The 14,652-nt window shown below is 42.0% G+C and overlaps 1 protein-coding gene across 7 annotated transcripts in view; it reads right to left on the bottom strand.

Moving 5' to 3' along the window:
* Nucleotides 1–14,652, bottom strand: part of LOC143153949 (uncharacterized) — a 44,925-nt gene that overhangs the window by 18,221 nt on the left and 12,052 nt on the right. For 5 of the 7 annotated variants that reach the window (XM_076325634.1, XM_076325630.1, XM_076325628.1 and 2 more), the window contains exons 3-4: nt 6,543–6,990; nt 270–438 (exon numbers count right to left, since the gene is read on the bottom strand). In XM_076325634.1, coding sequence (XP_076181749.1) covers nt 270–438; nt 6,543–6,990 — 617 coding nt within the window. Of the gene's footprint in view, nt 1–269; nt 439–6,542; nt 6,991–8,485; nt 8,686–14,652 lie in introns of all 7 variants that reach the window. The other 2 variants (XM_076325633.1, XM_076325631.1) reach the window with 1 other exon arrangement.

Consider the following 14,652-nt stretch of genomic DNA (forward strand, 5'->3'; position numbering starts at 1 on the left):
TTGTTCACGAGGTGTACCGGCCGATTAAGTTTCCATCCACAATTCGGATTCGAGCTGTACACAAATTGCGTACGATTCGATAAACGACGGCACTCGATGTTGAAAGTTCAACCTTTAAGTTTCACGTTTCTGCGTTACGCGTGCTCGTAGAATAAATCACGATTCGGTTAGAAACGGGGGAACGGTTTCAAATTTTTGATAATCTCGAACAAACACGGTACAGTTGTATCGCACGTAGCAGCGCGAACGATAACGTTCAGTTTGCATACCTGTATATGCCTGATCGCGGCGTGGAGAATGGAAAGGTTCGAAGACTTTTTCTCGTCCTGCGACGGTAGCTGCCTCTTCAACAGTTCAAAGCATTCCTTCAAGTGCGCTCTTCGATTTTTCTCCAATTTATTGTGCACTTCTCTGGTGCCGGATCGGATTACGCACGGTCTAGAATAGAGAAAGGAAAACATGTAGATACGCGACACTTGCTGGTCGTACGTGTACACTCGGTGGTCATACGTGTACACTTGGTGGTCATATGTGTATACTTGCTTCTACTTTGGATACGGACGGGCACCGTGTTTAATTTTAACCGCGTGAAATTTATCGCGAGAACGCTACCTTACCTCGAAATAAAAATGCGACGAAACTATCGGTTACAAAGCACAGGAGGTACAATAGGAGCGAATTCGTGGAAAATGTGCAACGTTCGAGGTTCGAAGCAAGTAAACCCGCGCTCGATGATCGTCCGACTTTGTCACGCATTTTCAAAGCGACTCGCGCAAGATGTTCACACGAGACGCTCTGCAAATGCGTATGTTTCTTTTGCATCATTCGCTTACGAGATCGCAATGATACGAGCGATCCGATGGCGACACGTGATGCGTAACGAACCGTCCGTGAAAAAGAAATCGACCAGTGTTTCGAACGAGAGATCGGGATCGAATCGTTCGTCTAGAACATCGTGCAAGAAAATCGGACCAAACGTAACAACCACGGACGAGTCTTGTTCGTACGTTCGTATATATAATATTTCCTTAACGCGTTAAACGCCACGACAGTTTTCTGTACTTGACACTTTGACTGCAGCACACTCTCGGAGAGAATCATCAATGATTGCTTGTTCACAGACTAACGACCAAAACGGTACTCGGAAGTACCATTACAATTGGTAAAAGAGAAAAGGTGTTATAGTAAAAAAAAAAAATTTAGATGGCGTGTATTTGTGTCTTTCGTGTATGTATACCTTCCGTTTATATCAATAGACTTATAAAGACGTACATATTACCCCTTTCGTAGTCAAAGGGCACGAATACGTTCGAACCGTGTAAAAGGTTGAAATAGTGTAAAAAAATTGAAGTATTCGTTAATTTGTCGATGTGCAATTTAAAACGAGAGTAATTTAAAAGTTTACGAGTATTAGAATTCGTGTCTTGTAAGCGTTTCGGAGAATGGTCGTAACTTTAGAGCGTCGGCACTTAAATCGTAGGGCAAGTGGTTAATACTTGGGAGAAGGCGATCGTACCAGAGAATGTAATAGGTTGCTCAAGTTTTGTCGTTCGTTGAGAAACGGAGCTATTAGGTTCGTCGTCTTATTTTTCTAAAGATGGTACTACTGTTTCATGAACATATGTATAGTTTCGTGTAGATTCGTCTACTCGTTGGTGTATTTACAATTGTTCAAAGTTCAAGTGTCATAGTATTTTTTCACAGTGGGAAGAAACGACAAAACTTATCGAACGACTCGGTACAGTTGGCCCTACACGATGGTCGTGCAACCGCGTTACTACGCGACCCGGTTTCACGGTAACGCGACCCGGTTTCACGGTAACGCGACGCGGTAAACACCGTCGTTTTATTTTTCTAAAAATGGTACTACTGTTTCATGAACATATGTATAGTTTCACGTAATTTGGTCAACTCGTTCGTGTATTTACAGTTGTCCAAACGTCGAAGTGTCATAGTATTTTTTCACAATGGGAAGAAACGACAAAACTTATCGAACGACTCGGTACAGTTGGCCCTACACGATGGTCGTGCAACCGCGTTACTACGCGACCCGGTTTCACGGTAACGCGACGCGGTAAACACCGTCGTTTTATTTTTCTAAAAATGGTACTACTGTTTCATGAACATATGTATAGTTTCACGTAATTTGGTCAACTCGTTCGTGTATTTACAGTTGTCCAAACGTCGAAGTGTCATAGTATTTTTTCACAATGGGAAGAAACGACAAAACTTATCGAACGACTCGGTACAGTTGGTTCTACACGATAGTCGTGCAACCGCGTTACTACGCGACCCGGTCTCACGGTAACGCGACGCGGTAAGCGACGCACCGTCGTTTTATTTTTCTAAAGATGGTACTACTGTTTCATGAACATATGTATAGTTTCACGTAGTTTGGTCAACTCGTTCGTGTATTTACAGTTGTCCAAACGTCGAAGTGTCATAGTATTTTTTCACAATGGGAAGAAACGACAAAACTTATCGAACGACTCGGTACAGTTGGTTCTACACGATAGTCGTGCAACCGCGTTACTACGCGACCCGGTCTCACGGTAACGCGACGCGGTAAGCGACGCACCGTCGTTTTATTTTTCTAAAGATGGTACTACTGTTTCATGAACATATGTATAGTTTCGCGTAGTTTGGTCAACTCGTTCGTGTATTTACAGTTGTTCAAAGTTCAAGGGTCATAGTATTTTTTTACAATGGGAAGAAACGACAAAACTTATCGAACGACTCGGTACAGTAGGCCCTATACGATGGTCGTGCAACCGCGTTACTACGCGACCCGGTTTCACGGTAACGCGAGGCGATAAGCACCGTCATTTTATTTTTCTAAAGATGGTACTACTGTTTCATGAACATATGTATAGTTTCACGTAGTTTGGTCAACTCGTTCGTGTATTTACAGTTGTTCAAAGTTCAAATGTCATAGTATTTTTTTACAATGGGAAGAAACGACAAAACTTATCGAACGACTCGGTACAGTAGGCCCTACACGATGGTCGTGCAACCGCGTTACTACGCGACCCGGTCTCACGGTAACGCGACGCGGTAAGCGACACACCGTGCACGTGCCATTCACCCTGGACACGTGCACCGCGTGAATGGGTAGCAGCAGACTCTGCCTCGTCGACACCGCTGCCCGTGCATCGAGAAAAGAGAGGACGACAGAGAAGACGGAAAGGGAGAGCGTACGAAGCAACAGGCTGACATATCGGCAGCGGGAGAAAGACGGGGATACGAGAGGGAGGAGAAGGAGAAACGAAGGAGAGAAATATATAGAGGTGACGGCGGGCAACGGTTGAAAAGCACCGAATAGAAACGAGAGAAGGCGAAACGATTCTGCGGGAACAGAAGAGGACGTAACGTAAAACGGAAACTGCTTTGGAAAATTCATTTCACGGCGAAACGCGAACGTATTAAACGAGAAAAGATGTACGCGCGACGGAAGTTAATAAAAATGAATTCATCGTGTTTTATTGCGCGTGGAGGATCTCGTGATTACGATCGTGTAATTATAAATTTTGTAATTATACAGTTACGTTACATAGAGCGATTACGAGAGCTTGATATGTTAATTGTATCGTGTCTGTGTGTGTTTTGCTTTTTTTACGACGCCGTAGTCACGTGATTAATTCTGACAGTTGTTGAATTTATTAAAAATCTCGATTCTAATTTCCTGGACCTGTTTGATCATTTTCAGACGTAATTGTTAGGCCTAACTCGTAGGTTGATATCGAGTGTGGATTTTTTTTTCGAAAAAATTCAAAAATTTATCCAAAAAAAGATTCGATCCTCGTCGAAGGCAATCGAAGACCGATAATGGTTCCGATCAATTGAAAATATTTTTCACCCAGTTGCACTGCAATGTTACGAAACAACGATTTCGATATTATCGAATATAAAATGTTCTTGAACGTGATTGATCGAAGTTTTGCTTCTTTTCGAGGAAGGAAGAAGAAACGAACTTTCCGATCAATAGACGCGGTGACGTGTACAAATTTCTCGACAATTGTTTCTTTCGTACGAAATATCCCTTAAAAAAATGTAATCAGCGTTTCTTGACGATATCTCGTTTTGCCTGAAAACTTTTGTACGCCACTATATGTGGTCGAGTGGCTTCTCTTTCGCTCTTCTGTGGCAACAAAGAGGCGATACGAGGTGGTGAGATAATCAAGCGACATAGAAGAGCCAGTCGCTGAGTGATCTTAGCAGCCACAATCTTTTGCCTCGACTATCATACACTTAACCCTTTCGCAGTTTAGTCCGTCGGAAACACGAGGAAGCGAATTGTTCGATCTACGCGACGGGTGACCAAGATAAACCGTTCGAGCCGTAATCTCTCGGCACGTTGAACAAACGTATAATGTTTGCGTACGCGGAGGACCTAAACAAAAATGTTTCTCCGTCTCGCGGAACAAACTGTTCCGATATCCATTCGTCCTGTATGAAAGAAATTGAGGATTAAAATCTCGTGTACAATTTTCAATCGCAACGCACAAATATGTTTACCATCGACACATTTCTATGCGTGGTTAAACAGAAATAAGAAAAGAAAGACCGTCCGCAACTCCAGCACCGCTATATATCTGAGATGTGTACTCGTCTCGAAGCATTGACCAAAAAAGAACAAGAAAAGATACAATGTATTTATCGAGTTATCGTCAATTTTGTTTTTTCTTTTTTTTTTTTGGATCGTTTGTAACTTGGATCAATTTTAATTGTAAAAAGGTAGTCTGCTTTTTCAACTACGTTTCATGATTTTATTGAGCAGCAACGTGGTTCAAATACTTTTTGCCTTCTTCTGTAATCGATCTTAGCAGTAGTCTTAGAGATGTAGGGTAGGTTGGGGTAATTCCGACCACTTTTTAAAAATTGAAATCAAACCCTAAATTACTAATTTTGTGGAATACAAAAACAAAAAACCTAGCCTTTGTAATTACCACAAACGTGGATTAGTTTCTCGGTAAGAATGTATCAAAAGTAAAGAAAAAAACGTTCGGTTAAATTTAAAAAGAGATAATCGGGTGGTCAGAATTACCCTAGTGCAAATTGTGATAAACGAAAAGATAGGGTAATTCCAACCTGCTGCTGGGCTATTTCCGACTACGTACCTCGTACATGGTCGGTAAACAATCGGTACCGTGTCGACAGGGACAATTTCGACCAGATATGTATTTTTGCTGAAACGCTATCCTATCGGTGAAAGTTATTTGTTGGTCAGAATTACGCCAGCAAATCAAAAAAAGACAAACAATGTTAATGAACAATTCTTTTATTGCTAATCTTATGAAAAATGCATTAGTAGATTAGGCTACATACAAAGATAGACCTATTACATTTGATAGCTTATTAGGCCGTTTAAAGAACAGTGGTGATCGTAGGAAGAACACAACGGATGAGGGAAAAATTTATTTGAAAATATTACCAAACATCTATTTAACAAGTTTATCCAAGTTAACGTTTCGTCGTAATCAATGAATATAGTTTCCTTCGTATCGTAATCGTAATTGCACGAAGATTACGTTACCGAGAAAGTTAATTAAAACCGTGCCGTGAGAACTATATCGACACCCGAAACAATTATAACTTTGGTAAATTTGTTAAATGGACGTTTGAAAATGTTTTAAAATAAGTTCGGCGGTCGCGTTTCTTCTACGGTCGTCACTGTTTTGTAACTCGAAGTGTAAATTCCTAGAAGTGAAATCTCACGCTGTCGAGCAACACATTTCATAGCATATACAAGATCAGTAATATCATCGTTGTCGATATCACTGCAACATAGAGCATATTCAGGGTGATAAAGGTAGGTGATCGTAAATAGTACCCTGTGGTCGGATTTACCCTACCTTACCCTAAGTCTTACACATATTATATAAATTTCGAACAAAGTGTAACTAAATTAATGTCAGTCGCCAATGCGTGTCACGACGATGAACGCATCGACCCTTTCGGTGCTGCGATCGCTTATAATCTCGCACGGGGGACCGCTACGTGCGGTGACCGCCTATGGGCGTTCTGCCAATACGGTTAACGAATCCGACTACGAAATATCCGCACACGACGTACGCGTGTCGAGTGTATCGGACCTCGGAGCACCGAAACGGTTGAATCTACCTTGTCCTCGAGAGTGCAACATCCAAGGCAGTTGGTCTTAACCTGTGTTCGATGTTCCTCGACCTCTTTAACATCGTCCTAACGAAACAACCTAACGATACTTTTTTTTCTCTCGATCACGGATCCTCGAACGATTCCTGGCCGAGAACCCGTGATTCGAGTGCTCGGTACACTAGACCGGTTTAAGCTACCGACGAAAACCTACCGATTTACTATGTTAACCACGGATCACGAAACGGTTCCGAGTTCAGGGCACCCGAGATCCGAGGACAGTTTTCGTATCGCGTACGCGCACTCTTCAGACCGGTGAGCTCGAATTGTAATATAGAAGAATGGCTTGGACGCCCCGGGATGCAACGATAGTTAATCAATTTCCTATTTCCCCTTATTGAATCAAATTAAAAGGTGATAGTATTCCTTACCCGTTCCGCTGCTTTTTACTGTCGTGGCTCGGTTCAACATCGACGACGAGATTACCGGTGTTCTGCTGCGAATGATTCGAATTGTGATTTTCCACGAAAGCATTATGCGTGCTGTTGTGATTATTGTGATGATGGTGATGGTGGTGATGTTGCTGCGGTGGCTGTTGTTGCTGCTGCTGCTGCTGCTGCTGTTGTTGCTGCTGCTGCTGCTGTTGTTGTTGCTGCTGCTGCTGCTGCTGTTGTTGTTGTTGTTGCTGCTGCTGCTGCTGCTGCTGCTCCTGATGAAGAGGGAGATGATGGTGCGACGTGGAGTGAAGGGCGGTCAGATGACCCGGGTTTGCACTTGCTGCCGATGGTGGCATAATTCGCGTGCTCGAGATCACGGGACTCCCTCGTGAACCTGCCGAGTGATTCCCGTTTGTCCTATTATTTTCCAGCGGCTCCTCCTCTGAAAAAGAAAACGAACCTTTTCCAAAGTCTGGTTACAAGATTTTCGTCAATCATCGCGCGACAAGGCGGACAGACGCGATCTCCGCCATCGAAACATCGTACATCCGATCTCGCTCTTACGACTATCTTTCCTTCGAAACTTCGGGCTTCTCTATCCTCCGTATCTCGAACTCTCACCTAACGGTGCACACGTGGTGAGTAATTACCATTTACGTGAAATCGAATCGGAGTACGCGTAATCTAGCATCGAGGCGAGTCACAGAACCCCGTTGAATTCGATGTGTTCGTGAGTGTTTCGTTCCGATCGAATTTTTCCCATATCGTTCGTTTCGTCCTAGCAGCTCGAACGACCCAGACTGGTTATTAGGATTAATAACGAAACGATATCTCCGCGTATCGGGTGTATCCTCGGTAACGACAACCGGGATCGTTAAAGCCGAAAGAACAAGTTTCCCCTTTTAAACGCTGGTCAGGGGTAGGGCAGGTGAACGTATTTGCGAAATTCCCTATCGAGAAATTCTCAGGTAGATGCTTTTCCGCGGAAGGCACTTCGCAAAGCCGAAGATTTTACAGCGGTAATTCCCAAGCAGTTGGACGATCTCGAAAGTTTCATTCTGGATGGCATTCACGGAGCCACCGCAATTCCTTGCGTTCTACGATGCAGACGACAAAGCTTCCCTTGCCCATTCTATTCTATGCCCGAACCTGAATGACTGCGTTCTCGCCTAAGATTAGCGGATGCCTCTCTGGAGTGGCGATGGCTTCGATACGTATACATCGAGAACCGTAACGAACTCGTGGCGATTACCCGCGTATACCAACCGCCAATTTCTCAAATATCGAACAACAGAATATATATATATATATATACATATATATGTATCTTGGGTGTTGTATTAACGACCGAACGATCGTACCTGTACACGTTCGGTTGCCTGTGCAAACCTACACTGAAATTAAGCACGAACAAGGACAGATGACTAACAAACGTGATCTGCGCGTAATGTAAGAGTTCTCACAGTTACCGCTATTTTTAAACCGACATCGATGTACAAGGTGAACCACGTTAACCCGATCACCTCGATCGTTTCCGGTGTTAGTGAACCGACGAAAATTTCTTCGATCTCGAGAAACGGTCCATCGTCGTGCTACTATTTTTTCCCCCCAAGTCGTTTTCTCTCACACACACTTTTTTTTGCTTCGTTTCCTTTCGAATTTTCAAGGTCGCCCTCGAATCTTTCAAACGGAACCCTACACGATTTTTGTTCGTTTCACCCTCGTGTTTCGTGGTTCACGGAAACAAATTTCACGCAAGAAATCGCACATTTCGATCGCCATTGGAACCGAAGACACAGTGGAGGTAAATCTTGAAAAGGAGGTACGAGTACCATTTTTCGTTGCTTCGTTTCGCGGTTAACGTTCGTCGTGGATACACGTGCGATCTATCGTTCGAGAAACGTTGTATTCGAGATGAAAGGTATTTGAAGACTTACCTACTTCTCGCAAAGTTCTGTTCGAAATGTCATCCCTTCGGCTTCGACCCAACTTCCGTAGGCAACCAACAAGCGAATGTCTAGTTCTTTCGAATACATTAACATCCCGATTTATTGCCGAGCATGGATCTACAATTCGTCGCCGCATATTTTCTGGCGTCGTTGGAACATTTCTCTACACTTTTATCTTTTAACGTGTCCTATAAAAAGAAAAGTCCAAGGGGTTAAAATCCAGTGAACGAGCCGATCGATCCAACGTTCGGGAAATATTCGGTCGAGAAGTTTCGCGTGTTGCGATAGCGTAATGTGCTAAATAACTGCGACCAGTTATTCGGACCGACGACTCGGTGGGTTTAGCGAACAAATGATAGGCTACGTTACGGTGATTTCGGCGCATATCGAAACGATACGAAATAGTTCTCGTTCGTCGAGAGCTGCTAGGTGTTCTTCGCGACGACCAAGGACTACCAACGCGAATCACCTATTCCGATCGCGAGTCTAACGATAGTTACGGTCTCGATGTGCGAAAAAAATCTTCGCAAAGGTTGCACGTCGAATACCAATGAACTGATATTAATCGTACAGCGATAACGAGAGACGTGGAAAGTAATACTGTTCATCTTCGAAACTGTCTTCCACTGTATCGATCAGTTTCAATGACGGAAAGTATATTTGCCGACGCATACCGGACTCGTCGTCTGTGCACCTACGAAAAGATAAATGAAAAGAAAATTATAGGGCACCGTTCGAGAAACCGTCTATCGTCCTATAAGAAGAGATTTTCGAAAGAACGCGTTACAAACACACGATGAACGAAAAATTGTGTTGTTATTGTTTCGGTTCGCTCGATTTTATAGAGATCGGTAGCAGAGACAAATACGGGCAAATACGGTGACAATTCGAGACACAGAAATTGTGACGACCTGAGAAACAGTACTATCTCCCCTACTCGGGTCTCCGCGTTCGGTTTCATTCGTTTTTCAACGACCGATCCTTCCACTTGTCGGTACGGTGCAACGAACGAGGTTCAACTCGCGGGGACTCGTGAACGAAATTAACCCGAGTGAAAAGAAATTTGAATAGGTTCTCGTTAAAACTGGAAACGATCCAGGTGATCGAGTTGAGCGAATCGTGAAGTTTCGATCCGTTAACCGAAATATTTCGTCGTACTGGGAATATTGATCCAACGATGGTGGATCTAATAGAAATTCGCAACGATTTTTTCTGTGTGGAATTTTTTTCAAAGAATATACGAAGCGCGTTAAGTTTCGCGCGATTAGCACACTTTATTTCGGTTTCAAACGTACTGTTACCTTTTCATAAACGAAAAGAATTGAATTCCCCGGTTCGAAGAACCACAAATGTGGGAAATCATCGAGAAAGAAACGCGTGTTCGACCGGTTGTTCACGAGCAACCGAAACATTTCGCTACGACGATCCTGTAGGATTTGCAATTTTCGCGCTCAGATCTCCGCTCCATTCGTCGCGATGCTATAAATTAGCGCAGCACGTGTACGCACATGCAACTAACTCATTCATGTACCAAGAGACTTGGCAAAGCCCCGTCGCATAGCTCGACGCTTCCTAAATCTATTCCGGGCTTAAAGACGGCGTGTACGTACCATGAGAACAAGAAGTAAGAAAGCACCGACGATATACCTTGCACTCGATGCACGCCTGCATCGGTGCCTACGACGAATAACACTAAAACGTGCCTCGCAACACGATAACGCGATGCGTTACGAACACAATTTTCCAACCTCCGTACTCGTGAACAACGAAACGTACGAGATTATACATTTATCGTGCTCTAACGTGAAATTCGATTCAGAAACGCGGTCTTGGACATAATCATCGACCGTCTCGATTATTGACCCCTTGGGGAGGAATTTTTTCATTTTTCGGGTTAATTTTGTTTCTCGTTACCGTTGGTGTTTTTTTTCATTCGAGTTTCTCAAAGATAGAACACTTCGAAATCTATATATATATATATATATGGTCTCGAGTGATCTCGAGAAACAAATAATTGTTCTTCGAACGCATTTATATCTAATAGTGAACCCAACTGTACTATTTTTGTTCGAAATCTTAAAGCGAGTGCAATCGTACTACTTTTGTTCGAAATCCTAATGCGAACGTAACTATGCTATTTTCGTTCGAAATGATCGAGGAAAAACGCAACGCGAACCTTACGCGCTAATCGGTGAAACGAATGATTAAAAACATGTTTATTCAACTGTTTTTTAACAATAGATCGCATCTGGTAAGGAAACGATATTGAAATTTAACCGATTATAGAGTCACGGGAATAATTTAAATTTCTCCGGGTCAAAATAACAACACTTTCCGTCGGGGACGTGATTCATTTGCAAAATTAGCCAGAAACAGTTCCCGGTTTCGTTGCGTTTGTTGAAACACGTTTCGTTGTGTCTGTTAAATGTTAGCCGCGCCGTGTTGAATATCTACAAGTCGCACACCGCTACGAAATCAAGCTTGATTTTCCTTTTAAATGATATGCCAATCAGGCCAACGGTTCGACCGAAATTTTTTCCGCATACATTCCTACATTCGCGGCGTGTGGTTTTTTTTTCTCCCAGCGTGACGAATGTATAATATATGTCGCGCATACTGCACGCGTGAAACACGGAACGAAATTAAAAAATAACAGCCACGGTTTTACGTATTTCACGGAGCGGGGGAGATTACATTAGAATTTAATAAACACACTTTTCTCGCTTCGAATTTAATAACGACCGTTCATTACGCCCGGCTGAAGATTTATCGACCCCGTCGAAACCTAAATACATAAATTTTTAAGTTCTTTTTTTTTTTTTATTCAAATTTTTTACTTTTACGCGCGTCGATAATCGTTACGTTATCGATAACAACGAGTATCGTTACCGCGACGCTGGTGTTTCTCGTTCGTTGTTATGCGAAATTGTCGCGTTGAACAGATTTTACCAAATTTCTTTTCGCACGGAACTGTACAAACAATTTCGCCGAAAAATTGCTTTCTATTTTCTCGTGGATACACTCGAGGCTCGCACGTGCATCGATAATCGATAATAATTACCGACACGCTCGCGATTTTTTACGCAGTTCTCGATCTCTCGTTGATTTCTATCAAATGACCCACTTCGTGTGATCGATTCTGTAGACGCAGGGACAGGAAGTCCGAGTTTACATAAGGCGGTTGTCGCATTCGACAGGTTAAATCTCCTCGTCGATCTTCGCATTTTATCTCTACCTTGTATCTATACCGAATTATTCGAAACTTTCATCCTGTCTCCTCGCTCCGCGTTAACTACAACATTCGTCGGGACGAATGCACAATTAGAAATTCGATTTAATTCTAGGAAGTATTATTGCTCGGCAAGGATCTACGCTCGAATGTTCCACGAAATTAAAATTCATCGTTACGATAATCCCTGCGAGTCTTATCGTTGCTTTATTAACCATTCCGCGATAAGGCCTACGGAGATAAATATAAAAATGAATTTTTCATTTTTATCGAGTAAGCAATTACCCCAACTACAATTTCGTCAAATTTAGACACGATTTCGGGGATGAATTCAGCACCAAAAATGGTAATGAATGTTCAAAATGAACAGTCGTCCTGTTCGACTTTTTGTTCGAGTTAGTTGTTACCAGTGTTTTCCAATCGTTCTAGTCGCAGCTATGGTAGTGTAAGACACGTAACGTTATCGTTGTAAGAATCTCAGTTTTTATTTTTCCGTGTCGGATTATTTTTTTCAAGGTCGTACGAATTCGTATAATTTTCTTTTTCGAAACGGTAGATGTTTTTCTGCATAATGTCGTGGCCGAGATTAAAACGAATTTAACGATTTATAACACGACCTTGAACACGAACGGAACGTACCATACTAAACGTATACCGAAAATCGCAAATTTCTGTTCGGAACGTTCTGAAAATAAAAATTTGTATTTTTTCATTAAACATATTTATGCATCGAGATTATCTTTGAAATTGTATTCACATATTCTGAAACGCTCTCTCCGAACCACTAATGAAAAAGAACCGTCTCTTTTGTTTACTTCGACCGAATTTTTATAAACCAACATCGTGAAAGTTCGATGTATTCGAGTATTGGAATATAAAGAGAAAATTGATACAGTTTCGCCAACCGCTGTACAAGCTAATGAAATTCACAATTAATGAAAAAGTAAAGAAAACGCGATTGAATAATGTAAACAATGCTGGAAACAATTACACGGGTGCAATAATAGTATATTTTGAAATCTGCTCACGTTATATAAAGTAAATGTCCAATGAAAGACCCGTCGGATTAAGTACACTGCATATAATAACTGGAGGATTATATGCTCGAATGAATTTATTGTTCGATACCGTATTCGACATTTTAGAAGTACCGACATGCAATGTAAATTAGTATTCGATAAAAATATCGTAGAGAGTGTGTCACGCAAACTGAAACGAGTCGTATCTCTTGATTGGTCGAAGATTGAAAGAGATGCTAGAGAAAAACGTCGAATGGTGCAAAGTCTATTTTTTTCCCCGACTTCACTTTTTCTCTACGCACGATTATGCACTTGGATCGCGCAATTGTACTTTTTCCTTCGAATGAAATAATGTCTCTCGTTGCATAATTCTTCTCGTACTGCATACAAATATGTGCATCCGAACCTAGTCCCGTAAAACTTATCCACGAAAAGTGACGAGAAGAATCGATCCAATCGAGAACCGAAACATACGGTTCCGTTTAAAGAGAAATGCAATTGCACTTTAAAGATGCATCGTTGCACTCGTGAAAGAAGCGAGGTCACCGAACGATAGATCTCGTTACACGATTCAAATTATTCTCCTTTCCATCGAAACGGGAGGACACGTCCCGATTGTGCGACACAACCCGAACAATACGATTGTAAATAATTATTACAATTTATAATAAATGTACAGCGACCGTTTCACCTCGAGAAATTTAAATTACTCTATCGAATTGTACGGAAACCTCTTCTCTCGATACCTTTTCTTTTTTTTTTGAATTATTTGATACATTTTTCGGGCAGTGGAACCACTAATTATTTTAAACAAAATTCATCGGAGAGTCGTCACGCGTAGATTGAGAATTCACGCGTTAAAAAACGAGCCGCGCTGTTACAACAAAGCATCGGAAAGTTAATAGGAGTGGCGATGAAGCATAATAGAAAAGAAGTGGGGATGGCAAAGGAATCGAATGGCATATCCTTGATCTAAAAATAGCAACCTCCGCTAATTTTTGATGTCCAAAATCGATGCTCAATGACGCGCGCACAACTGTTTGCGAATTTTTCGAACATCTTTCTCGGTTCTAAAGGTGCGCTCGAGTCTGTGCAACGTATATCGATAATCGAGTACGTGGTAAACGAGCGAAATTATCGTCAATATTTGGCAACAAACTGACATCGAGTGGCTGTGTTTCCCTGAAGAGCATTCGTGAAACATTCGAGCCTCTTGGAACTCGAGTCGATCAATTCCGTTCTTTTATAAATTTCTTCATTTCGATTAAATTCGACGAATCGATATTTGCAACAGAAACTCTGGATCGATTCGAGCTTCCGAGAAGCTCATTTGCACGATCGGATAATTGTTGCTAAACCGCGGTGGCGAATCGTATTAAATTGCCAATTATTCCTACAAATAAGTATTATAGGATTTCCATACTTTTGCTCTTTGATAACCGAAAGATTAAACGACAAAAGTGACGTACATTGTTCGATCCTCGAGGCAATACGCGCAAAGCGTACGTACATTGAAAATTATTACCGCGTATCGACCGCGTGTATTTATTTAAACATTTTTTATCTCGTTGAATGTACGATCCGTAGAGAATCGAATACCTGTTGGTAAGAGTGTCGCGATAATTGTCGATAAACGTGTACGGTTTGCGCGCGTTGCACGGATGGGCTAAAAAAATATACATCGCTTTTACCAATTATTTATTCGTCGCGTGGTAGTAAGAAAATCGCTGTTGACAGCCGCGTGTTGAATTATTCAGTCACCCGATATACGCCGTACCGTCTTTAAGATGTAAAAAGCTCCTCTAACGATTCGTAAGAACGAGAACGCATCGTATCCGGCGATTCAAATTTCCAATCGAAATATCAACGTTGCCCGCGTGTATTTCAACGAAATCGGTTCGATGTAA

Source organism: Ptiloglossa arizonensis, chromosome 13 (assembly GCF_051014685.1).
Source record: "Ptiloglossa arizonensis isolate GNS036 chromosome 13, iyPtiAriz1_principal, whole genome shotgun sequence".
In the NCBI taxonomy this organism is placed as follows: Eukaryota; Metazoa; Arthropoda; class Insecta; order Hymenoptera; family Colletidae; genus Ptiloglossa; species Ptiloglossa arizonensis.